At 48.8% G+C, this 26,275-nt stretch overlaps 1 protein-coding gene across 3 annotated transcripts in view; it reads right to left on the bottom strand.

The window, feature by feature from the left end:
- Positions 1-208: 208 nt before the first annotated feature.
- IQCH (IQ motif containing H) overlaps positions 209-26,275 on the bottom strand; it is a 67,761-nt gene continuing 41,694 nt past the window's right edge. Inside the window, exons 12-23 of one of the 3 annotated variants that reach the window (XM_078885989.1) lie at positions 25,559-25,642; positions 24,674-24,825; positions 23,564-23,635; positions 19,299-19,571; positions 13,090-13,281; positions 8,002-8,122; positions 7,338-7,633; positions 6,586-6,756; positions 5,729-5,854; positions 2,730-2,791; positions 2,472-2,580; positions 209-1,539 (exon numbers count right to left, since the gene is read on the bottom strand). In XM_078885989.1, coding sequence (XP_078742115.1) covers positions 1,387-1,539; positions 2,472-2,580; positions 2,730-2,791; positions 5,729-5,854; positions 6,586-6,756; positions 7,338-7,633; positions 8,002-8,122; positions 13,090-13,281; positions 19,299-19,571; positions 23,564-23,635; positions 24,674-24,825; positions 25,559-25,642 — 1,811 coding nt within the window. In that variant the 3' untranslated portion in view covers positions 209-1,386. The remainder of the gene's footprint in view (positions 1,540-2,471; positions 2,581-2,729; positions 2,792-5,728; positions 5,855-6,585; positions 6,757-7,337; positions 7,634-8,001; positions 8,123-13,089; positions 13,282-19,298; positions 19,572-23,563; positions 23,636-24,673; positions 24,826-25,558; positions 25,643-26,275) is intronic. The other 2 variants (XM_078885990.1, XM_078885991.1) reach the window with 2 other exon arrangements.

Below are 26,275 nucleotides of genomic sequence, written 5' to 3'. Positions count from 1 at the left end.
TTTTTTAATTGCTTATGCCTAAAAAGTATAGAAAATGGCTATTATTCCCCACAAACTTTGCTTTTGTGACCAGGACTTTACGTGAAGGAATGACACAAATGCACACACCACGTTTTCTCATTAAAAATAGGTACATTTCAAAATATCACTGTCCTGGTCACAAAAGCAAAGTTTGTGGGGAATAATAGACATTTTCTGTACTCTTGAGGCATAAGCAATTAGGAAATAACACTACTCAGTAACAAAACATTTTTTTGTTACACAGTGTTATTAATGGAGTGGATGATTAACTTTGCTTTTGTGTTCTGGTCACAAAAGCAAAGTTTGTTGGGAATAATAACCATTTTCTGTACTTTTGAGGCATAAGCAATTAGAAAATAACACTTACTAGCCAGGAACACATTTTTTGTTGTTACACATTCTATCGCCACTTACAGCAGACAATACCACAATCCGGCAACGTTCACTCGCATACTACAAACCAACAAACTTACGAGTTTTTTGGAACATATACTTGTTTTATCAACGTGAAAATACCAGGGAGAAAATACGACGTATCACAACAATACTATAATTCAGCCCTCTGTCAATCCACTGCTGGATTAAGGCTTCCTCAAATGGGGTTGTTTGATAATCAATTCTTCCCAAGCTGATCAGTGCGGGTTAATGAAGGGGGCGGTCAAGACTGCTTCAGTAATAGCTTGCCACTGATGTTAGTCAAGGAGTAAAATTCTGGGTTTACGGATTTATATTGCATTGTGTTAATCATTGTGCCACTGCTCCCCCATTGCGCTATTATACACTACAAACACATGCTTTGGTGGCTACAGTGCTTACACGTGAGTATTATTGTGTAACAGTGCAGCTGCTTATGAAATGTAAAGCTTCTTGTACTACAATGAAAACAACTCACAAATAATGATGAATGATCCTACAGTGAAATTACCATGTAGAAAAGCCTGACGAATACTAAAAAGTAATAAAGTATAGCGGCTACTCTATAAACGACGTGAAATGTTCCTTACCAGATTTTTAAAACCATAATTCCTATTTCTAAATGTAATTCAAAATACTTGAAAAAGAAACATTCACCATTTGTAAAAATCAGACACATACACATTTGGCACATACTGTAGATAAATGGCCAAATCGTCAACGCACAATCATGGAGCTAAACAAACCCCTCTGGCACTTGGGATTAAATAGCGAGTGGCGGCGCAGTACAAGTATTTCACTATGATCCCTTTCCACATACGTCGCTGCCCATTGCCCCATCTTTCATTAGGCCTTTGCTCATAGGAGGTCAGCGCTTAGCCAGCTGAGGGCATGCTTTTCTTGACGAAGCATTTCCCTCTCTGTCCCACCTTCGCATCCTCAACCGATGGCTCACAGGGCCTCTGTGACAGCAGCGGGGGCAGTGGCGGTGGTGTTGGCCTTCGTGTGGTCAGCAAGCTGGCCACTACTTTCCCGCTCCTTTTCCTCTCTGTCCCAGTTCTGCACCGTGATGCCCAGAATTGACTCAATTTCCTGCACAGCTTCCTGCAGCCAAAGCACAGATAGAGCCTTCCTGAACAGTCCATTTAGGCATGATGCCACAAAATACACTTATTAACCTTTCAACTGGTAAGCGCACGCACTTATAGAAAGTGACTCGCATTTGTTGTGCGGGAACATAATTTGAGCACTACACACACATTATATGCCATATGAGGGCATACCCAGAGACGACTTACATTCATATCATGGAATATATCAAGTACGATAATAAAACATTTCAATTTCTATCGCATCTAAATGCAACAACATCTCGAAATGCTTCACTAAAGTGAGGGGCTACATTCGGAAAGATGGCAGTGGCAGGGGTTGGGTAGGTAGGGTTGGGAAACATGGGAGAGAGGAAAGGGAGTAAAGTAAGCCAGAAGCAACTGGAGCCCAGCTGCTGGAACGGCCCGGGCAGCACCAACTAGTCCCAGAGCAGTCCGAGGATGGTGGGATTAAGGCGGGAGAGGGGAGGGTTGTGGGTAGATGAGGCCGGGGACAGAGATAGGAGGCGACGGTTTCGAGGATGGAGAACGTAGGGAAGATATCCGGGTGAGGAGGTGGTGTGGGAGTAAGGCACATTGCAAGGGGCAGAACAAAAAATGTGGTGGAGTGAAAAACATCAAACACAGCCATATGGAGGCAGACGGGATGAACAGGGAAAATTCGGGTTGGGTAGCCGAAACTTTACCAGTGCGCATCTACGTCAATCCAAAGGGAGGTTGGAAGCAGGAGACAGGCAACAGGTAGAAGGCAACTATCCTGCCTAGCAAGTCAATTACTTTAAAACTGTCTCAAAAGGAAAAAAAAGTTCTCAAAAGAAATGTCATCAAATGCATTTCATTTCATATTATGCTACTGCACTTGCACAAATTGCTTCGTGTTTCTTTCTACAGAAGTAGGGAAACAGCGGAGAGCATTGCGAGACCAACCTTAAAATTCGTCTCCCCTTGCATATCGGCGGAGGAGATCTGCTGGTGGATGAGTGCGAGGTTTTGAGCAAAAGTCATCAGCGCAACCTGGAGATCGTCCATGATCACCCTGCGAAAGGGACGCGCACAAGAGCGCGGCTGATGATGCAAAGTGCGCGCGCCATTTGGATGGAAATGAATGCAATTGCTCCACGCAGACCGACACACAAAATGTATCAAACAAAAGATTACGGATGGGCTGGTTGAGGGCGCACTCACATCATCCCGAGCCGCTCACGTCTCTGCCCGTGGATGAGGGTGAAGACGGTTCCCTGCCGCTCCTGATGTCACGTGCGAGCACGCCAGCATGCACGCGCACACACACACACACGGCATCAAAAAGGAATGTTATTATTCATTGACTTATTTGACTTATTTGTCAAATTGATGTATTTGAGTAATGGAAATGGAATGAGGCTGGGTGGCTTAAGGGGAAAATGCACAAAATAAGGGCGCCAGAGGCTAGGTCAAACATCGGAGGACAAACCTTTACAAAAGAAATATTTTAATTGCGGAAAAATCTGCAGTTGAGATGTAGAAATTCAAGAGTGAGTTTGCGGGCAGCAATCCCTCCTGAGAAACAGGCAAAGAAGCATTGACATGTGGAAGGCATTCCTAGCAACGCCACAGCATTCTCAATCATAGAAAATATGTCGCCCACATACCAAGTGCCATTTGAGAATTACAATCATATACTCTTAAAAAATAACACAGAAAATAGAGAGAAACTGGATAAATTCCGTAGTGGTTATTATTATTAATGTGGTGAGATCCAAACCATCAGGCGTACTGTATCACTGATGGCCAATACGATGTGAAGCAATACAAACAAACAACGCATCCTACTACGTTTTAATTTACGATCAGAGGAAACAAAAAGATGCTCGGTGTAGTCGGCACTTTGCTTCGTTCATCATTTTTTTAATGCTTTGCTTTATGTAACCCCCCCCACCCGCTTTTTAAATTAAAGATTTCACAATAGATGTCACGCTCTGCTCTCCTTACCCCTTCCCTCTCTCCCTACTACGTCTTCCGTAGGTAAACGATGTGTTGTATTTGTTAATAGGCTCATTTATTTGTTTTGTTTCAACTGGGCCACCCACCCCCCCTACCCCATTACTCCGGATATTCGAGAGTTGGCTCTGTAGTATTCCCTTATTATTCACGAACCTGCTATCCGCGAAACACTTCTGGAACTCTACACGACTGCATCGAGAGAGGGAGAAAGAAAGTTACGAGAGATAAAGTGTTGAGATAAAGTGATAGGATACTTTAATATTTGTAGCGTCACTACCATGTGGACACACACACACGCGCGTGACGTCACTACGCGGAGGAGCGTCACTCCCACGCGGGTCCACACACACACACACACACATGACGTCATCACGTCTGGATGCCGGAATGACGTCACGGCCGGTTCGGGAGATCTGGAGGTCATGCGTCAGGGCCGCAGGGGTTGTGTGAGGCCGTGGCACTCTGAGTGAACCCGGCTGGACACGTGACCGGATCAAGGTGGGGGCCCCGGGGGCACCTTGGAGGCCACGTGGACAGGAGAGGAGCCTTCTCGAGAGTTCTCGAAGGTGGGCGTGGCCGGGGTGTGGCCCGGACACGCCGAGGCGCATATAAGCGGCCTCCGCCCCGGGTTCGAGGCTGCTCGTGTCAAGGAAGAAGATGCCTCGTGAAGACACCTCGTGAAGAGGAGCCAAGCCTCAAGTCAGCGTGGCCAGCCAGCAGCAGAGGTCGCAATCGGGTACCCGATACCCGTACCCTACCCGATACCCGGCTACCTGTACCCGGCCGGGTACGGGTACGGGTACCCGTTTGCGACCCTGGTGCGGCCGGGTACGGGTACAGGTAGGCCGTGAGTCACTGGTGAGTAACCGTTTGTCACTCATTTCCCAACGTCTTGTCTCTTCTCACAATTCAAGTTCCTAGAATCAACCCACCCGCGCCTGCAACATGGCTTCATCCCAGAGGTCGCAATCGGGTACCCCGATACCCGTACCCTACCCGATACCCGGCTACCTGTACCCGGCCGGGTACGGGTACCCGTTTGCGACCCTGGTGCGGCCGGGTACGGGTACGGGTAGGCCGTGAGTCACTGGTGAGTAACCGTTTGTCACTCATTTCCCAACGTCTTGTCTCTTCTCACAATTCAAGTTCCTAGAATCAACCCACCCACGCCTGCAACATGGCTTCATCCCAGAGGTCGCAATCGGGTACCCCGATACCCGTACCCTACCCGATACCCGGCCGGGTACGGGTAGCCGGGTATCGGGTAGGGTATGGGTACGGGTACCCGTTTGCGACCCTGGTGCGGCCGGGTACCGGTAAGGAATCAAAACCCGTTTGCGACCTCTGGCCAGCAGCCCTCCTGGCTTGGTCACGCTAGTTGTAGCGAGTGATGGTGTGTGTTAGCGAGAATAGGTCGGCGGTCACCACCCTATGTTAAGTACTCTTTGGTTCTTTCGGTAAAGTCATGTAGGTGAAAAAATAAAATAAATGAAATAAAAATAAATGTATTAATTCACGGCGTTTCGGGCGCAACGCAAGCGCCCGTCATCAGCTGGGACAACCACAGCAAGAAACAATTGCTGAAATGGTCAAGAGAGCTGCTGCAAAGCAAGAGGTTATATATGTCAGAGAGAGGGGGAGGAGCCAGGGAGGGGAGGCAGAGGGGGGGGGGCGTGAGGACTTTACTGAAAGAACCAAAGAGTATGGATCCTTGCAGTCACGAAAACTTCCACCCTATGTTAAGTGTTGCCTTGTGTTAACAATAAATAGTGTTGCCTTCCAAGCAGTTGCGAGTGCGCCTAATTCGAGCCCATTACATATTTATAATATTTCATGTTCATTTTGATTGCGAATATTTCGTTTTTGTGTTATGATTAATGTTCACGTATTTCATAAGTTCATCATCCGCCAAATTTGCCATTCACGAGCATCTCCGGAAAGTATCCCTCGTGAAAAAACGAGGGAATGCTGTACAAGAAGATGAATCTGTCTGTATATCACTCATCTGTCTGCCAGTCACCTCACTGGTGGAGTTTTTGTCACACAGCCTGGAGTAGGAGCCAGTTCTGATCAGATGATGAGCTACGCATTTGTCGTGGGCGGTTAAAAAAAAGAAAAAACCTGACTGCAAGGCCACGAGCATCTCCGGAACTCATCCCTCACGAACAACAGGAGAGGGAACGCAGCAGAGCGAAGGCCACCTTGACGTCGAAGCCGATGCCGTGCGCACGGCACATCTTGAAGAAGACGCTGTAGTGCAGCAGCGCCAGGTTGGAGTGCGCCAGCTGGGTGCTCGTCACCGCGTAACGTCTGCTCGCTGGACGGGACTGCACGCACGTCATAATCAACGTCGAGGTTATCATCGTCGTCGTCGTTGTCAATATCATTATCATCATTAACGTTCCCATCATCATAATCATTATTTCCAACATTATGAACATCCTCATCAAACAAAGACCATTGTCACTGCATCGCGCGCTTTCAGATGCGCTTCTGCGGCCGTCTGGAACGCTCTTGCTTCCGATATTAGGAAGCCACTGGAGCTATGCACTTTCAAATATAGATTTAAAACTAATTTCTTGAGAACTGCTTTTTGTGTTTAGTTTGTTGTCCTTCCCCCGAACCTCTGATTAGCACGGTTGGCTACGTATGGTGCGGAAGAAGTTCAACATAAATCGATACATTACCACTGTCAACATATCATCATTAACATCTGCATCGTCATCATAATCATTATTATCAACATCATCAATATCCTCATCAACATCATCATCACAATTATTATCAACATAATTAAAATCCTCATCAACATCATCACAATCATTCTCATTAACATCGTTAATATCCTCATAATCATCATTCTCATCATGATTCGCATCCTCATCAACATCATCATCAACATAATTGTCAACATCATCATCAACTCTTAGTGGGCTCACGCTGGATTACTTGACGCACGCAATTTAACACAATGGCCCATGTTGACAACTTGAGACTGAGCATTGCAAACACTAACGAGTGACTGAAAATGTATTTTTTTTATTCTAGTGCCGCTCACCCTCTTGGCTCTGTCCCCATGTAGAGGCATTGCGCCGGACTCCGGGGTTGGCTCCGACGGCACGGAGAAAATGCTGTCGCGCCAATCCAGCGCTCCGCCCGTCACGAACTCCATGAGGCGCGTCATGGCCAACTGATCGCTGTAACCCACGTCCAGGTCCAACGCCCAAACCTGCAACCAGTTGATTCACCATCATCGCCATCATTATCAAGCCGTGGTCAGTCCACTGCTGGATGAAGTGGATGAAGGCCTCCCCAAGTCATCGCCATCTCTCATAGTCCTCAATAGTTTTTGTACTATTATTTTGATCACCTCCGATTAGCACAGTTGGCTACGTATGGCGCGAAAGAAGTTGAAGATACATACATACGTACATCACAGTTAATGAGCACAGGCACAAAGGCCCAAAATTCCAAATGCAACTAACAAACAGCATTGTTTTACGTGCCAATATCGCCCTCAATAAAATAGGCATCAGTGCACATTACGGCGGAAAGGGAACGGCACCGGGGGGGCACAGAGCAACAGGAATGAAACAAGAAACCCGTCACGACCTCAGCAGCTAACACCGACTGAACAAAGTACATCGCAACCACGCAGCAAAATAAAGCGCAACCGTGCGTAACGAACAGCATTAGTAGTGGATCAAAATAAATAACCACCGTGATGGGACATAGACACACACGGGAAGGAAGCAGAGGAGGAAGGAGACGCGTCGCAAGAGAAGCGGGAGACGGAGGAAGAGGCCGCACCTGTTGCTGGAGGCTCTCGGGGTCGATGAAGGTGACGAAGTCGACCGACAGGTGCCCGACGAAGCCGTGCCCGCAGCACGCCTGCGCCACGCGGCGCGCCAGCTCGTGGAGGGCGCCCGGCTCCACGGAGCTCTGCGGGAGCGACGAGCCCCAGCAGCGCAGCGCCGGGGTGGTGGGGCGCCCGCCCAGCTGGTCGCCCCACGCCTGCACCGCCACGTCCCCCGACGGCTCCAGCAGCAGGTCCACCGTGAGGCAGGTGAGGCTGTCGCCCGGCGGGCAAGCCTCGATCACGCCTCCTGGGTGGAGTGAATGGGATGAGTGACTAGGGTTGGGGTGGGGGGGTGGTGACTTGTCAAAGAAAACTGAATGGACTGCACTGGTGAGTGGTGTTCCAGCACAGGCCCATTGTTCGAATACATTGTGTCTGCCCATTGTTCCAATACATTGTCTGCCTATTGTTATAATACCTCGTGTTTTCCCATTGTTCCAATACATTGTATGTAGCTAGTTAACCTTAACATTCGACATTTCTCAATTGTGTTTTATGGGTAACAAAAGCGTTGATGAAATTCAGGAGAGAAAGGGCATCATGCCTAGGAACTGTTGGTTTTGAATTGAATTGTAGGAGGGGGGGCGGGGGTGGTGGTCATGGGGAGAGTCTCACCGTGGCAGAGGAAGGCCTGGATGAAGGAGGCCCAGTCGGGGTAGAGGTCGTTGCTCACGAGCTCGCAGCGCGTCTCCAGAAACTCCGGCAGCTCCTGAGCAATCCTGGCCACCGCCGCATCCTGGCAGCGTTGAAAGAGCACGTGGTAAGTCGATTTTTTTCTTTTACTTTATCAGTCTTTTTCCAAAGGTACCGCGATCTGCGGCATCTCATGCATGAGATGGAGAGTCCATTTAGAATTCTCGCTGGGATGGAGTAATGAGATCCTGCACAGCGGCTTCCGCGCAGGAATCAAATGGATTGCGGCATCGCGAGGACCGTGAGAGATGGCGACAAGAGTGGGGAGGCCTTCGCACAGCAGCGAATTGACCACGGCCAATGATGATTATCACAAGCAAGTTAAACTCCAGGGACTGCGTGAGCATTAAAGGGAGCCAACAGGAGGTGCTTGCTCTTGCCGAATAATGAGAATGCTTGATTTGTGTTTTTTCTTCGAATATTTGTTCTCATCCTGATTCTCCTTATCTGTGGCCAGCAGCCATTCTGATGCTTGTATCCACGGCCACTGTTCCCCCATGGGGAAGAGAGGGCAGGGTTGACGTACACACACCCACACAAGACACAGATCCCCTGTATAGCCTGATAAGACTTTTGTGGCAAGTGCTGTGAGCGAGCACCTACACATCGCTCCAGATACTCATTTGAGACTGCGTCGACCTAGGGAAGGCCCAGGACTGGATCAGATAATCGTCACTGGTGTTGGCCATGAATTGGAATCGAACCCGGGTGACTGGGTTCGTAGAGCAGTGCGCTAACCGCTGCACTTCCGCTCCCCATACACACACACACATACACACGGGACATGTTCAAATAATTCATATTTCAGCAACGGCGACCGAGAGTGTTACCATTAGCGCGTGTAGGCAACACGAATATTACCCTTGCTATTGACGTAATGATTAAAACAAAAACCCAGCATTCAAATGTGCACCAAAGCTGTGGCTAAAAATATATGTTCATATACAAAGATCCCCCGTATAGTCTTAACAGACTGTAAAGGCAAGTGCTGTTAGCGAGTACCTATAAAGCCAGCACGGCACACGAGGGGGTGGGTGGCCAACACCACGCCTGACCGCCTTTGTCTCCCTAGTGACGATGTTTACACATCGCACCAGGTACTCATTTGAGGCTGAGTAGACCTAGGGGAGGCCCAGGACCGGTTCAGATAATCGTCACTGGTGATGGCCGTGAGCGGGAATCGAACCCGGGTCGCCAGGTTCGTAGCGCAGCGCGCTAGCCGCTACACTACCACTCCCCACTATTCATGTACACGCATACACATACATACACCATGAAAACATCACTTTCCATTAATTATAGATTAGTAATGTGTAAGCGAGTAGGTGAGTTACTATTCGGCAGATCCTATTCAATAATGCATGCCTTTTATTTTAGAAAATTACAACCCACTTAGCTTGGTCACCTAAAAAAACACAAGAATTACTTTTCCATGGTTACAAAGCCACTTTTTTCCTCGATGGGAAGGATAAGCCTCTCTCCTGGCTTTCATAGCACAACGCATTGGCCCCTCGAGATCTGTTTTGTAAACACAGGACACAGATGTAGTCCGGCATTTATCTATTCGTGCGAGAGGCAGATATATATATGTTTTGGGGGCCTCTGCCAGATTGCTGCCATTTGTACGTAATTTAAACCCGTATCACAATTACGAGGCTTTCCATGAAATGCTCTTTTACATCGTGCTGGGCCTTTAAAAGCCAGAAGTAGGTTTTCATGGTTGTGCTGCGCGGTTTTCCGACGGTTTGTTTTTTTGCCAGCTTCTTCAGGAACTATTGGAACTGAAGAAACTCCCAGCAGCTTGGAGTGAAAACGTCAGATGGATGTGGTTCCGAATAACGCGCGGCAACAACCCGAAAACCCATCATCGGAGAGCTAGATATCCATTACTACACAACCCTCTATCAACAAGCGTCCGCGAGCACCGCCAAAAGGTACCACGCGCAATTCTGCTCGCTTGAGTTAATCAATTAAAGGACAAAAAGAGGCAGGGCCACCCCTGGCGAAGGAGCAGGAGGAGGGGGGAGGGAGACAAATTAATTGCTGCCAGTGACTCTCCCCTGTTTTGTGAGGATAGAACTCAGGCAAGGCCGGGGTGTTTTCATAACGCACCTTCCCGCCGGAATTTAATTGATGCCAGCGTGGGCTGTGCGGTCCAAAGAGAAAGGTCCCCTGTATAGATTTGAACAGGCTCTTGGGGCAAGTGCTGTTATGCGAGCACCTATTCAAGCCGGCGTGGTACATGGGGGGGGGGGGGGGCAACACCATGCCAGGCCGCTTTTGTTTTGTTTACCCTGAGCTAGCCTAAGCGGAGGCCCAGAACCGATTCAGATATTTGTAGCTGATGTTGGCTTTGAGTTGAAATCGACCTTGGGATGCCGGGTTCGGTGCGCAGCACACACACACTCTCACTGTGCAGTGCACACACTCTCGCAGGGAGAGAGAGCCGTTTAATTTGCCCACCGGCCGCGGGGATCTGTGCATAACGCGGAACAGGACACGGACGCAAAATAAGCGATGCGCTAAGAAATACAAAATAATTTATCACCCCGATGTAAAGCAATAAATGAATAATGCCACTCAACGCTTGTGTAAAATTGTACGTGTCTACACTTTGCACATATTTGACATAGATATATATTGCCTCTATATAAATAATATATGTCACCGTGTGTCATCGCACACCATTAAAAACTATATTTACTCTACATTAATATATTAGACAATAATCGATGTTAAATGTACACCAAATCTTTGGCTCTGTACAGGTCCATATAATAATAGAATCATAATGAACCATCCGTAATGTTAATGAGTAAATCATCCTGAATGCACCCAGCATATTTGTATCTCATAAGCTATGCGGGCTTGAGTCTGTTCAGATGTTGTAGGATTGGGCTGCAAGGAGATCAGGCGATGGTAATAAAGCAATGGATTCCTGACTCTATCTGTGCGACACTATGGGTGATATCTCATCATAAGCATTGTGGGTTTTGTCATAACACCGCACAACAGGCATGAGCCAAACATGACCGGAACTGGCCAAACATCCGAATGCAGGATGCCATATCCAATGCAGTTTGGATTTATTTAGCATTCAAAATGAATCTGCGTGCCTATACGCCCTATTAAATTTTTTTACAGACCTTTGTTAATCTACTACCGGATGAAGGCTGTGTAGGTTATGGGGGTTGTTTGACCATACTTCACCATACTGGTCAGTGCGGGTTGGTGAAGGGGGTGGCGCAGGGCGAGTTAAGATTTTAAAAAACCTTGTAAGCCATGGCCAGGAATCAAACTCAGGTCGCCTGGTTCGTACCGCAGTGTGCCACCTGCTGCGACACTGCTACATCTCTAAGTGCGGAGTACAAACGATGAGCCCTATTCTCAGATTTCGAGTTCTGAATATATAAGGTTGTGATTTTTTGGGTTTTTATTAATCAACACTCATAACCAGGTGCTTAATTCTAGATTTTAAGCTTTTGTGACTGCAAGGATTCATATTCTTAGGTTTTTTCGGTAAAGTCACGTAGGTAAAAAATTTAAATTTAAATGAATGAAAATAAAATAAAAAAAAAACATATTTTATTTTTATTAATTTGAATTTTAATTTTTTACCTACGTGACTTTACCGAAAAAACCTAAGAATAAGGTGCTTAATTTTAGCCGTAGCTGTGCAGGGGCTGAGCATCGCAAACAAAGTTGTCGTTCGGGGCCCCAGGGGGTTAGGGGTTGGGCGTTGAGGGGGCCCTGAATAAAATGCCATGCGAAATGAATCCCCGCTTGCAAATGTGATTACAGGTAGCAAAGATCTGATGAAGTATCATGAATCCCACCCAACATGTACACACGCACTTCACTACAACAACAGAGATCTCACGATTATGTTCAAGTATACTTATTAATTAAATTTAGAATAATATTTTTATTTAGTTTTTTTGTTGTTGTTGGTGGTGGTGCCGGTGCTGGCTTATTATGCCAAATGTAATGAAGACATGCTTCGGAGAACTTCACTGAGCATCACAGCACACAGATTTTAATTACTATCCAGTGCATGCACCATGAAATAAACTTTCACAATGTCCCACTTTTTCTGGGGGGGGGGGAGGGTTGGGGGTGGGGTTTGGAAAGACATTTAAATCACACTGAGTCATACGACCCAGGATGTTCCTGTATTGGGATTGTTGGCCAAATCCATCATCATCACCATTGCCATCTTCATCAGTAGAACTATGATAACCAGGATGTTTAGCAAACTCATTTTAGAATACAGTTTGGTTTAAATCATAATAATATTTTCTTACAAATGTACAGTCCTTTGCCAGTCAAATGCTGAACATAGGCCACCCAATTTCGTACAGGTAATGATGGGTCTTTTTTAACCATACTTCACCACATTGGCCATTGCAGGTTGGTAACAGGAGGGGCCATGATCAGTTCAGACATCACTCGCACACACCAAATGTCAGCTGTGGCCAGGAATCAAACTCAGGTCGCTGGGTTCATAGGGTACTGTAGTGCGCCAAGCACAACGCACAAACGTAGTTATAGAGGATGGAAGGATAGAGCTTCGAGGTTTGTAATGTTTGCAGAAACAGCCCCGATACTGATTACGTTTTTTTTTTTATAAATTGGCCGCACTGAAAAAGGCGAATAGGGTTTATTGACGAATTTGCGCTGAGAGTGCCGTGCGGTTTCCGTGAGATGTGGGAGAATGCAAAAATCAGAAACAGACTGTGATGTGCTACTATCATCACGACAATTACCACCACCATCACCAAAATCATCATCATTGCTACTGTCATCAATATAATCACCACCACCATTCCCAAAATCATCATCCAAATCATCATCACCGTCATCATCAGTATCATCGGTCAATGCTCAATTTTAAAGCTACAGAAAAGCAGCAGTGATATAAATAATCAAAACAAACACAACTTCCAAACAATTTCATGCATGTTGTTCTGATCATTATGATGAGTTTATTCATTCAACGAGGGTTCTCACCCGTGCCCAGCGATGCCTCCACTGCTCGGAGCCGTAGCGCCGGCTCTCGCTCAGCACCCAGCGGTGGCAGGGCAGATGCTGGGCCACGGGGCAGCTCGCCGTGCCGCGTCCACCCGGGCCCTCCTCCGTCTTGAGCAGCCAGCACCGCACACCAGCGTGGGCGGCCACAAGCCGCGACAGGCTCTCCACTAGCTGGTCGCCGCACCGCAGACCACACACACGCCAAGTCATATCGCGCTCCTCCGCACCGTGTCACATGGTGCCATGCCAGTTCTTATCAGAATGAATCCGCTTCGTAGAGCAATGACGATGAGCGACACACCACCTGTGGCATTTGTCATGGGTAAAAAATAGAATTGACTGCACGGCAATATATGCATATCCCTACAAGTGTGCAGCACACATCTAACAACAATTTAGGAAATACACATACGCTCACGCAGTGCAGTTGTATTTGTGATTACAGCTTAGAAAAAATGTACCCGTAAAAACAAAGTTTTTCACTATAAATCCTTTATATGCATGGCATCGGTTTAATTTATTATTCATTTCTGTTTTCTTGAGTAAGAGTTTCATTTTAATCACATTGGTATTTTAAATTAAATATGAAAAAAAAATTTCCCTAAAAAGTGGAAAATTTTGGAAAAAAAATTTCACGAAAATAAATTGTCACGCACAACGAGTCTGTGTGCAAAATGTCAGCTCGATTGGATCACGGGAAGTGGGTTAAAAAACGACCGAAAGATTTGCACGGTCGTAAGCGCGCAAGCAAGTGAACTTAATATAAAGGATTTAAAAAGACTGCATCCTTCCACAGGACGAGTTAGTACCGGCTTGTGTTTGCATCTGTCAAGGCCCACATCAGTGCAGGCGCCTTTCCAACTTCTTAGTTAATTGTTTCTAGACAGCCTCCTTCCTCGATACAAGTGGGAATCAGGGACGCTATTAAAACAACTGACCACTGCATTCACCCGTACCCTTGAGCCACCCACCCAGTGGTTCTTAGGGCCAATGGCGGACGTGAACATCGCTGCCAGAAACATCTAAAAGCCACCGGCTGCGAGGCATTACAATGGGAGGAGCGCAGCTACGAGGTTAGGGTGACTCAGGGCAGGTACGCCCCAGTATCGGAACGGTACAAAACAGTGATAGTGGAAATAAATGCCCCGCTATGTCTCCAACGCAGATTTAATAATTTTTCTACACACACCCCGCCCCCCCTGCCGCATTTTATATTGCGCATTATAAATGCTCATTAATTACTCGTTTCTGTCTGGTAATTTAACTACAATTAATGCCACCGCCACGCACTGGTTAATTTAAAAAGCGGTTGACGAGTCACTGCGCGCGACGAGCATATTTAAGCATGTTTCGAAAATTAGCAGTAAGTACGGTCTTAATTTGCTCAGTAAAGAAATCATCCACTTTCACAACAACAAAATCACGAGAGAGACAGAGACAGAGCACGAGCCAAAGCGAGAGAGAATTGCGGGGGAGGGAAGGAGGTGGGTGGAAAGTAGAGAGGGCTTTTATTGTGCGTGTGGTAAAGCACGCATTATTTATTTATTTCGTCCCGATGACAGCGGCTCCGCCGCCAGGCTATTTGTGTCACGCTGCTTGTAATCTGGGATGCGAACGCTCCGCGCCCGCGTGAGATGCAACACAGCCGAGCGCCGCCCCCTGAACCGCGTCGGAAACAAATCGCTGCCGTCCGGGAAAGATTAGCAAAGATGATCCGAGAGCACATTCATTCCAAAAACAATAAAATCGGTCGCAGGCCATTAGTTTGCGTAATTTGTGTAATAATATTACGCCGCCGAAAAGTGCGGGCGGAGCAAAATGGATTTTTTAAAGGATGGCGGCTTGTGCAGACAGCATCGTGTTTGGGAGGAATATTTGTTTTCAATTTATTACTCGTGTGGCAATATTGTTTAACCTCCCGCTGCATTGTGGTGTGCGCGAACCCCTGCATACGGCAGAGCCGCAGTGACTAATGGGCACACTCCGCTGCCACTTGGTAATCATTTGTTTTGTAAGTAATCTAGTTTGGCACCTTAGCTGTTTTTTACTAATTTCATCAACATTGTAATTCATCGCGCTTCACAGTCACTAATGCTCTAATTTATTGCCGTCCGAGGCTCGCTCGCGCGCGCGCTTCCACTCGCGCGTGTACGCACGCGGACAGACACACGCGGGGGAGCGTGCACACGCATGTGCACGTGCGCACACTCGCACATTCGTGTGTGCGCGCGCACGTACGCGCGTGTGCGCCGCGTGTTCCATGCGTGTGCTCATGCTGCGTTTTCCATATAGTATTCCACGTGAGCCATCGGTACGAAGAGCAGCCCGAGGCAGGAAAATATAGTGTGTATCAGATGGGCACTTGCTAACAAGGTGTGAAAAGAAATAGCGAGCGCACCTGTTAATGCACGCCTTTGCAAATTGACCCCCAAAGGCACAGGGGAATGTTTATAGTTGCGCGTGTTTTTGTATTTTTCCCCTCCGCCAATATCACGTGCAACCTATACGCCCCAAAGCTACGGTCTGTGTCACTTAAGAGTAAACCAAGAGGCTTTATGGAGAGGGCACCCATCCCAATCGTGCAAGCGTGTTCTCGACGTCGTGTTTCACAGAGTCATCAAACGGAATGTCACCGAGCCCCCCCATTGTTTAGCTTTCCATCGCGCCAGCCGTACCTGTTAAGGCTCCACGGTGGCTCGGCAACGCGCGTCTCTTGCCGTTGCGACCGGTGGCGTCGCGTGTACGGCATGGGCCAACCTCGGCCCCTTTGGCCTGCGGGCCCTTGGTGCGGTGGCACCGCCTACGCACTCGACGGCTACGCAACTTGATTGCGACGTCCCCCCGGTGCTCTTGTGGCAGGAGGCAGGGCACGGAGGGAAGAAACGATATTGTCGAGAATGGAGGACCATGTTTCTCGTTTCCCAATAAAATGGGCCCCGTAACCAGGTTGGCAACGGGAAAAGACCCATCACCGAAATGCGTGCGGAGGTTGACTTTCTACTCTGAAGCTGCCGTAATGCGGTTTTGCAAAATGAAAATGCTTCAGGAGAATTGTCTTATTGCTTATCCTTGATAACCAATATTCTTATACGTCTTTTTGAGCACGCCTGCCCGAGGATGCTGTCAACACAACGGCTTGGAAATAATCCTGCCATTGTAAAAGGCACTTTAATTAAATGAGGAGGTGTTGCTGCTGCTGCTGCTGCAGATATCCTAAGGTGAACTTGAGCGAACACCAGCGAGCCGCTTCGCTTTCACTTGTGCCAGCGCAACACCAATAGCGGCCGTGCGGTGCAGAATTTCCGTCGGGATGCCACAGTCTCTGGTACACACTGACGGCGTGTGAGACAAGGTTTTTTTTCTTCCTACTAAAACAGAGCGGGGGAACTGACAGGCCACGAGTCGGATATGGCTCACACGTCTTCAATTCGTATGGCACGTGGGCAGAGGAGGCCTACCACCTCCGATTAGCATGGTTGGCTACGTAAGGTGCGAAAGAACTTCAACATACATACATATATAACAACAACAACCGCCATTTGGCACTAAGTGGCGGTGACGTCACCACGACGCTTGTGCCAGGCCATGTGCACCTTGAGGCCACGTGAAGTGTCGAACGCCCGCTGGCAGGAGGTCACGGGGCAGACCCAGGTGCCACGGGTCGACTGACTGAGATGACTGAGATGACTGGCTGATGCACCACCTGTGCCTCCTACTGTGCCAACATATATACAGCCCCACCCACAGACGACATTAATCCATCACTGCAAGGATCTCAGCCAAACTAATTGGGTACCTGAGTGAACTATACTCGAGCTGGCACCAACAATATGTGTTTCTAATATTCGCACATGTGAATTCACCGGTTGTCTTTCAAGTAGTTCTGAGCATACGGTAAATCCACACATTGTCGACAAACGTGTGGCTCACCAAAGAGGTATTTTCAAGTCCTTTTCGGCCCTCGGTAAGGAAATGGTTGCCCCAGTCGTGCGTGCAAATGGTGAAATCAAAATGGCTTGAACTCACGTCGGCCACCGACCCAGTTTTCCAAGTAGTCGATCACGTCGAATGCGCCTTCAAACTTTTGATTTTCATTGCGCAATCCGACAGTGCCGTTTGCCGGGGGTTGCCGATATTCTAAGTCTTTTTAAATCCTTTATATTAAGTTCGCTTGCTTGCTTGCGTGCTTGCTTGCTTGCTTACGACCGTGCAAATCTTTCGGTCGTTTTTTAACCCACTTCCCGTGATCCAATCGAGCTGACATTTTTGCACGCAGACTCGTTGTGCGTGACAATTTATTTTCGTGAAAAATTTTTTCCAAATTTTTTTTTTATATTTAATTACCAATTGCTTAATGGTGGCAGACAATCATCTGACCCATAGGTGGCAGCCATCTCAAGCCAGAGGACGAGAGGACTCTAGCCGCCACGCATATAAAGGATTTATAGTGAAAAACTTTGTTTTTACGGGTTAATTTTTTTTGTCGTCAAATTGCAATAACAGACCAGAATTGTTTTTATATATATCAGCGTAAGGAATGGAGCACCGTGTACAGCGCTGCTGCCCCCCCCCCCCCACCGTGTGCAAACGAGGAGGCGGAATTTATGACCTGAACGCTCGTTGACGCCACTTGAGCGGGAGTCAAGTTGCCCTCGCTTTTTTCCAATTCTCTGCAAATATATGGACGTCTGGAAACCCCGCTGTGCGCATGGTTTCCGCAAACTGTAAACGCCCCCACTAATTAACAGTGATTACACTGTAATAATAATAATAATCCGGTGCGGTAGAAGAATGGCGGCACAGGGATCGAGCGCTCTGCTGCACGACGAACCTGGCAATCCGAGTTCGATTCCCGACTGTGACTAACGTCTTCTTGGCTCTTTCGGTAAAGTCACGTAGAAGGGAAGTAATAAAATAATAAAAAATAAAACATAATAAAATAATTCTCACGACGTTTCGGCCACAACGCAAGCAGCCGTCTTCAGGTGAAAAATGTGACTAACGTCATTTGTGAGTCAAATCCGACCAGGTCTTGGTTGAGATCCCCCCCCCCCCCCCCACTGAACCCCCATGTTCACAAACCCACACTGATTGGTTTGGTGAAGTATGGTCAAACAACCTCTACGGCCAACACGGCATGATAGTCCAAAATGTGGCGGCCAGACTGCTCACCTATACCTGTAAATGGGATGAGATCGGCACAATCCTCCAATCTCTACACTTGCTCCCAATACAATCCCAGATCAATTTCAAGATCATCCTCACCATCTTCAAAATGCAACCAAGGACTCGCCCCTGCCTACCTCTTCTCATTTCTACTCCCCTCCACGCACTCTCCTGCCTCTACCATCTCATCTCACACTGCTCTACTCGACGCACCCCCTGCTCCTGCAACCACGGGCTTCCTGCCAAAGCCGTCAGCAGTCGACGTTCCCATCAGTGTGGGTTCACTCGTTCTCCTTTGCTGCCCCCGTGGTTTGGAACTACTTTCCCCCTTAGCCATTTGTGTTGTCAGCTCCCTGCCCCTGTTCAATTCCAGACTCAAAACATTCCTTTTTGCCTCTCTCAGTTGCTGGTTTTTCCCTCGAAGAAAAAAGAAACACACACTATATACTATATACATAGTGTGTACATGTATCTATCCAACTACTAGAGATGCGGTTGCATTCATGCACACTCTCTCCGTGTCTTCTAACGTTCTCTGCCCAAGTGCAGGTCCATGGCTCAAGCTCCCTCCATCCCATGCCGGCCTCCCATCCGTCCTTCCTTCTTCGCCTCGCAACACCGCACTCTATATTAGGCAGGGATTTTAACACCGTAGGTAGGACAGGGCAATCAAGTTCAAGTTCATTTATTAGGTGTAGCCCTGTGAGCCATTCGGCTCTTGAATCGGGTGCAACCGCAACAAAAAAAAAACAAAAACATGAACAAAAAACATCTTATAGTGACTATGTAACTAAGTGCAAACAGAAAATCCAAGAAAAGACAGCAAAATATTGCAGAAAAAAATCACCGTACACCAACGCTGTGTGCAACAATCCCAGTGGGATGCTTTCCTCAACACTATTCTTCCACGTGACACAGAAATCCCGTGAAACCTGCAACGCATTTGTTTATGATCGATCAACCACCGGGGCCCGCTCGCCCGCCCCTCCGCTCGGCCGCCCGCTCGCTCATCCGCCCCTCACCTGCGGCATCGACCGGATGTGCTCCTCGCCGGGCGGCGTGGCCACGCCGGCGCTGGAGAAGATGCGTCGGGCCTCCGACTTGGAGCCACAGAGGCGGGCGACGGTGGGCTCGGGCGCCAGCGCGGGTAGGCCCAGCTCGTCTGCCACCGCCAGGTCGGCCTCGCCGGTGCCGCCCGAGACCACGTAGGCTTCGCGGCCGCTCACCAGCGCGCGGATGCGCCGCAGCGTGCCGGGGCTGTACTCCAGCAGGCTCGCCAGGGACAGGGGCAGCTGCTGTGGTGGTGGTGGTGGCAGAGATGTTGGGTTGGGTTGGGGGGGTGGAGGGGTCGGGGGGTAGGGGTGCTTGCAAGCAGTACAGCAACAAGGATGAATTGATAATAGGGTTTCCCCCCTTTTTTCTGGCAACAAAACTGACACCTTTTGCAAGGAATCATGTTTACATTAACCACAATACTTGCACTCAAATGCAAACAAAAAACAATAATCTGATAATTTATGCATTGTCCTTGAAACTGATTGGTCCACACCAGAGACAGCTTTCTTTAGAGCCTAGTCTCATATGGTGTTCGACCAGATGACGCCAAAAGGCGCACAGTTCAAAGACAACGCACTATCAGAGAAATGAGAGCTCGGGGTGAGCATATTTATATTTTGGTACTGGCAAAGGAGGTCGCTTGAAGGATGAATTGCTTTCGCTTCCAAGCGAAGGGCTGTTGCTTCCGAGGTGGTGTAGTCGGATGTGACATCGTGTGGATAGAAACTAAAATAATAATACTGATTCTTGCAGATACAAGTGGCTGCTGCATGCAATGTGAGATTAATTCATTTAATTGGTAAATCAATGCTTTGTTCTACACCTCCTCGCTATAGAAGGAGTCTGAGCATAACAGGAGACTGATGTTTACCGCATTTCCCCGGATTATAAGATCCTCCAAACAGTAAGAAGCGCTCCAAATTTGCGCCCGGTGTCAATAAATTTACACAAATATGATAACACGAACACCTACATGGCATGGGTAGGGCTTCATCCAGCAGTAAGCTTACAAAGAGGCATGCAGAAATGTAAACACGCTCACATAGACGCGGGCGGGTTAGGCATGAGCGCAGGCAACACGCAGGCGCCCGTGATATAACACGCGGGCAACACGCAGGCGCCCGTGATATAACACGCGGGCAACACGCAGGCGCCCGTGATATAACACGCGGGCAACACGCAGGCGCCCGTGATATAACACGCGGGCAACACGCAAGCGCCCGTGATATAACACGCGGGCAACACGCAAGCGCCCGTGATATAACACGCGGGCAACACGCAGGCGCCCGTGATATAACACGCAGGCAACACGCAAGCGCCCGTGATATAACACGCGGGCAACACGCAGGCGCCCGTGATATAACACGCGGGCAACACGCAGGCGCCCGTGATATAACACGTGGGCAACACGCAAGCGCCCGTGATATAACACGCGGGCAACACGCAAGCGCCCGTGATATAACACGCGGGCAACACGCAGGCGCCCGTGATATAACACGTGGGCAACACGCAAGCGCCCGTGATATAACACGCGGGCAACACGCAAGCGCCCGTGATATAACACGCGGGCAACACGCAGGCGCCCGTGATATAACACGCGGGCAACACGCAGGCGCCCGTGATATAACACGCGGGCAACACGCAGGCGCCCGTGATATAACACGCGGGCAACACGCAAGCGCCCGTGATATAACACGCGGGCAACACGCAGGCGCCCGTGATATAACACGCGGGCAACACGCAAGCGCCCGTGATATAATACGCGGGCAACACGCAGGCGCCCGTGATATAACACGCGGGCAACACGCAGGCGCCCGTGATATAACACGCGGGCAACACGCAAGCGCCCGTGATATAACACGCGGGCAACACGCAAGCGCCCGTGATATAATACGCGGGCAACACGCAGGCGCCCGTGATATAACACGCGGGCAACACGCAAGCGCCCGTGATATAACACGCGGGCAACACGCAAGCGCCCGTGATATAATACGCGGGCAACACGCAGGCGCCCGTGATATAACACGCGGGCAACACGCAAGCGCCCGTGATATAATACGCGGGCAACACGCAAGCGCCCGTGATATAACACGCGGGCAACACGCAGGCGCCCGTGATATAACACGCGGGCAACACGCAAGCGCCCGTGATATAACACGCGGGCAACACGCAGGCGCCCGTGATATAACACGCGGGCAACACGCAGGCGCCCGTGATATAACATGCGGGCAACACGCAAGCGCCCGTGATATAATACGCGGGCAACACGCAGGCGCTCGTGATATAACACGCGGGCAACACGCAAGCGCCCGTGATATAACACGCGGGCAACACGCAAGCGCCCGTGATATAATACGCGGGCAACACGCAAGCGCCCGTGATATAACACGCGGGCAACACGCAGGCGCCCGTGATATAACACGCGGGCAACACGCAAGCGCCCGTGATATAACACGCGGGCAACACGCAAGCGCCCGTGATATAACACGCGGGCAACACGCAGGCGCTCGTGATATAACACGCGGGCAACACGCAAGCGCCCGTGATATAATACGCGGGCAACACGCAGGCGCTCGTGATATAACACGCGGGCAACACGCAGGCGCTCGTGATATAACACGCGGGCAACACGCAAGCGCCCGTGATATAACACGCGGGCAACACGCAGGCGCTCGTGATATAACACGCGGGCAACACGCAAGCGCCCGTGATATAACACGCGGGCAACACGCAAGCGCCCGTGATATAACACGCAGGAAACACGCAGACGCCCGTGATATAACACGCGGGCAACACGCAAGCGCCCGTGATATAACACGCGGGCAACACGCAAGCGCCCGTGATATAACACGCAGGCAACACGCAGGCGCTCGTGTTATAACACGTGTGTGATAATCGTGCTGGTTCGCATCAAAACGTTATATTGTTGAAAAACAAACTTTGTTGACCTATTTCATTATCAATATACGCCAAAAACTATGCGGATCTGGGCACTGGTATTGTTCAGCTGTGCGGTGAGGTTTGTAGCGATTGGTTTAGGGGTTTGCAGTGATTGGTCTGGGGCTTTTATAGCGATCGGTGTAGGGGTTTATAATGATTGGTTTAGGAGTTTTATAATGGTTAGATTAGGGATCCGTAGTGATTGGTTTAGAGCAGTGGTTCTTGACCTTTTTGGAGGTACCGAACCCCACCAGTTCATATGCGCATTCACCGAACCCTTCTTAATTGTAAAAATAAGATATGATTTTTTCAAATTAAAAACATAGGTATATGTTTTACTGGTGCACAATCACACGAGTCGGGTGTGTCTTAACATCCGCCGAACCCCTGAGACTGACTCACCGAACCCCTGGGGTTCGATCGAACCCAGGTTAAGAACCACTGGTTTAGAGGTTATATAGTGATTGATGTCGGGTCTTATCGTGATTGGTTGAGGAGCTTTATAATGATTGGATGAGGGATTCATAGTGTTTGGATTAGGAGTTTAAAGGTTTTGCAGCGATCATTTTAGGGGGTTTGCAGCTATCATTTTAGGGGTTTTGTCGCGATTGGTTTAAGAGTTTTGTAGCAATCGGTTTAGGAGTTTTGTTGCAATTGCTTTAGTGGTTTTTAAGCAATCAGTTTAGGGGTTTTGTAGCAATCAGTTTAGGGGGTTTGTAGCAATCCGTTTAGGGGTTTTGTAGCAATCAGTTTAGGGGTTTTGTAGCAATCGGTTTAGGGGTTTTGTAGCAATCGGTTTACGGGTTTTGTTGCAATTGCTTTAGGGTTTTTTTAGCGATTGGTTTAAGGGTTTTGTAGCAATCAGTTTAGGGGTTTTGTAGCAATCAGTTTAGGGGTTTTGTAGCAATCGGTTTAGGGGTTTTGTAGCAATCGGTTTACGGGTTTTGTTGCAATTGCTTTAGGGTTTTTTTAGCGATTGGTTTAAGGGTTTTGTAGCAATCAGTTTAGGGGTTTTGTAGTGATCGGTTTAGGGGTTTTTCAGTGATTGGTTCAACGGTTTTATAATGATTGGTTTAAGGGTTTTAGAATGATTGGTGTAGAGGTTATGTAATTTTAATGTGAGTGCCGAAGGAGAAACAGACACACAGACACATGTCAGGAAGAAGATTACTTTTTATAATTCCTGATGGAGATCATTGCCTCTAAATACACTCGCGAAAATACCCTCTGTGTTAAAACATACCGGGAAGAGAACGTGAAAACAATTAAGATAAAACATTACACTTCAGACCTTTTTATTTCTGGCTTCAGGAGCTCTTGCTTCTAATGGTATCCTGGTGAGACGGTGTGCGTAGTAATTTATCTGCGAAAGCATTAGGAACAAAGCCTCTGTATCTACCACTTGCTGGCACAGCAGTGACACATTGCTGCATAAAATCTGCTTCAGCCTTGACAATAGGTGAACTTCAATATCATCAACAGCAGCCATTGCATCCTCATGTCATCTCATCCCCATAGCGAACCTGCAAAGTGACAATCCACCCAGGACCTGCATTTTCATTGCTGCATAGATATCCTGTTGGGCATGTTCCATCTTTCGACTACCGCTAAGTTGTCATCCTGGTCCATGAGCCATCATCCAATCTGACTTGGCTTGCCCAAGCACACTTACGGTACTTTTCTTCACAGTAAATAAGACGTCTCTAGCTTGCACGTGTGTTCTCTAACCCACTTGCTCCTCTACGTCTCTCTCACCATCATTCCAAGCGTGCTCCTCTCCGTGTTGCGCACGTTTGAGCATTCGTTTCCATTTTCTTTTGCATCCCACTGGGATTTTTGCACACAGCGTTGGTGTACGGTGTTTTTTTCTGCAATAGTTTGCTGTGTTTTCTTGGATTTTCTGTTTGCACTCAGTCACATAGTCACTTTAAGATGTTTTTTGTTTGTTGCGGTTACACCCGATTCAAGAGCCGAATGGCTCACAGGGCTATACCTAATAAATGAACTTGAACTTGAACTTGTCAGTGTCCACCCAATAAACACCAGGCCAACGTCGGTCCAACGCCGGTCCAACGGTTCCAATCGCATGCCAACGTTGGCCGAATGTCGCATGCTTCCTGGGCATGTTCCGATCCCATACGTTAGAGCAGGCAGTTCACATCGATCGCCCGCGAAGAAAGTCGCCCGTGGCGTCGGGGACTACGACGACGACGACGACTCAAAATTAAGACGCTTCAGTATCGTGAGCCACACAGCACAACCGCGAACGAACCTACGCAGCCGTGAATAATTGAACCTACGCGGCAGTGAAGAGTCATTGATTCGCTATGCAGGGGCCTGGTGGGTGGCGGTGAATTGCAACACACAACCAGTGGCAATCCTACAGCCATCAACAACTCACGGGAAAGCGGACCACAGCGTCAGGGACGATGATGGTGTAGCGGCCCGCCCCTTCCCCTCCGGATGCCGACAGCCCCAGCAGCCGCTCGTAGTAGTGCAGCACCTCGTCGCTCAGCGGCACGGGGCTCACGTAGATCACGTCCACATTAGGATCTGCCACAGGTGAAGGCAAAGGTCCGCTGTATAGCGTTAATATTGCCATCAGCAAGTACCAATGAAGCACACGAGGGGGTTTGTGTGGCTAGCACCCCACCTGGTCGCCTTTCTCTCTCCCCGCTGCTGATGTTTACACACCACGCCAAGTACTCGTTTAAGGCCGAGTCGACCTAGGGGAAACCCACGAACGGTTCAGATAATTACCGCCGATGCTAACTGTGGCCGGGAATTAGATTCACATCGATTCGTAGCGCAGTGTGCTAACCACTGCACTACCGCTCCCACAGCAACACAAATACACACGCCCACATGAAGAGAAGGAAACCGTGTCATGTTCCATCTGAGTTAGATTTCTGATTCACAGCCACGGCTAACGTCAGTAGTGAGTGATATGGGAACCAGTCTCGGGCCTCCCTACCACTTCATCAACTCACACTGACCATTGTGGTGAAGAATGGTCAAACAGGCCTCACGACCAACATGTGTGTGTGTGTGTACTTGAACTTCTTTCTCGCCGTACGTAGCCAACCGTGCTAATCGGAGGTGCGACGCGGTTGTGGGGGGCCCTGCTTCCAGCAGTGGATTAACAAAGCGCTGCACACCCTTCACATATTTAATTACTATCAACATGTCTTTTGAGCGAATTACACGTGCCGCAATTATTTTAATGGCAGCTGCTCGCATTACAAAGCCCGCGCCGCGAGTCCCAACGTCGTCGCCCCGTCCTGACCTTTGATGTCACAGAGCCGGCCCATCTGCAGGTTCTGCAGGACATCAAAGTGTTTGAGGCGACGACGGAGGTGCTTGGAGTAACCTGCAGGGCACGGACACAACACGGAACATGCACACAGACACACGTCAGAACGCACAAAGTTAAAGCAAATCCTCCGTAGAGCCAACATGAACTTTTGGGGCAAGTGCTGTAGGCGAGCACCTACGAAGGCCGGCACGGCACACGATGCGGTGATGACATACGAACGTGTCTGTTTTACATGAATGTATGCATGCAAATACAAAGATCCCCCATATAGTCTCGGCATACGTTTGGGGCAAGTGCTGTTAGCGAGCACCTACGAAGGCCGGCAGGGCACACGAGGGGGTGGGTGGCCAACAGCACGCGCGGCCGCTTTTGTCTCCCGATGTTTACTACACACCGCACCAGGTATTAATTTGAGGCTGAGTCGACCTAGGGGAGGCTCAGGACCGGTTCACATAAATGTCACCGGTGTTGGCCGTGAGCGGGAATCGAACTCGGGTCGCCGGGTTCGCAGCGTAGCGCTAACCGCTACACTACCGCTCCCCATATACATACACACACACGCACGCACACATACATACATACACACACACACACAGCCGTGCCCATCACTTCCAAGACGCTTTCAAATCACGACACAATTTGTCGTCTTGAAAATGCGGGGTCTCGTTGTGCGAGGCAAATTCGCAT

The sequence above is a fragment of the Lampetra fluviatilis genome, chromosome 3 (assembly GCF_964198595.1).
Source record: "Lampetra fluviatilis chromosome 3, kcLamFluv1.1, whole genome shotgun sequence".
Taxonomy (NCBI): Eukaryota; Metazoa; Chordata; class Hyperoartia; order Petromyzontiformes; family Petromyzontidae; genus Lampetra; species Lampetra fluviatilis.
Note: the sequence above shows the minus strand (reverse complement) of the source record. Positions and strands in the feature narration are given on the sequence as shown.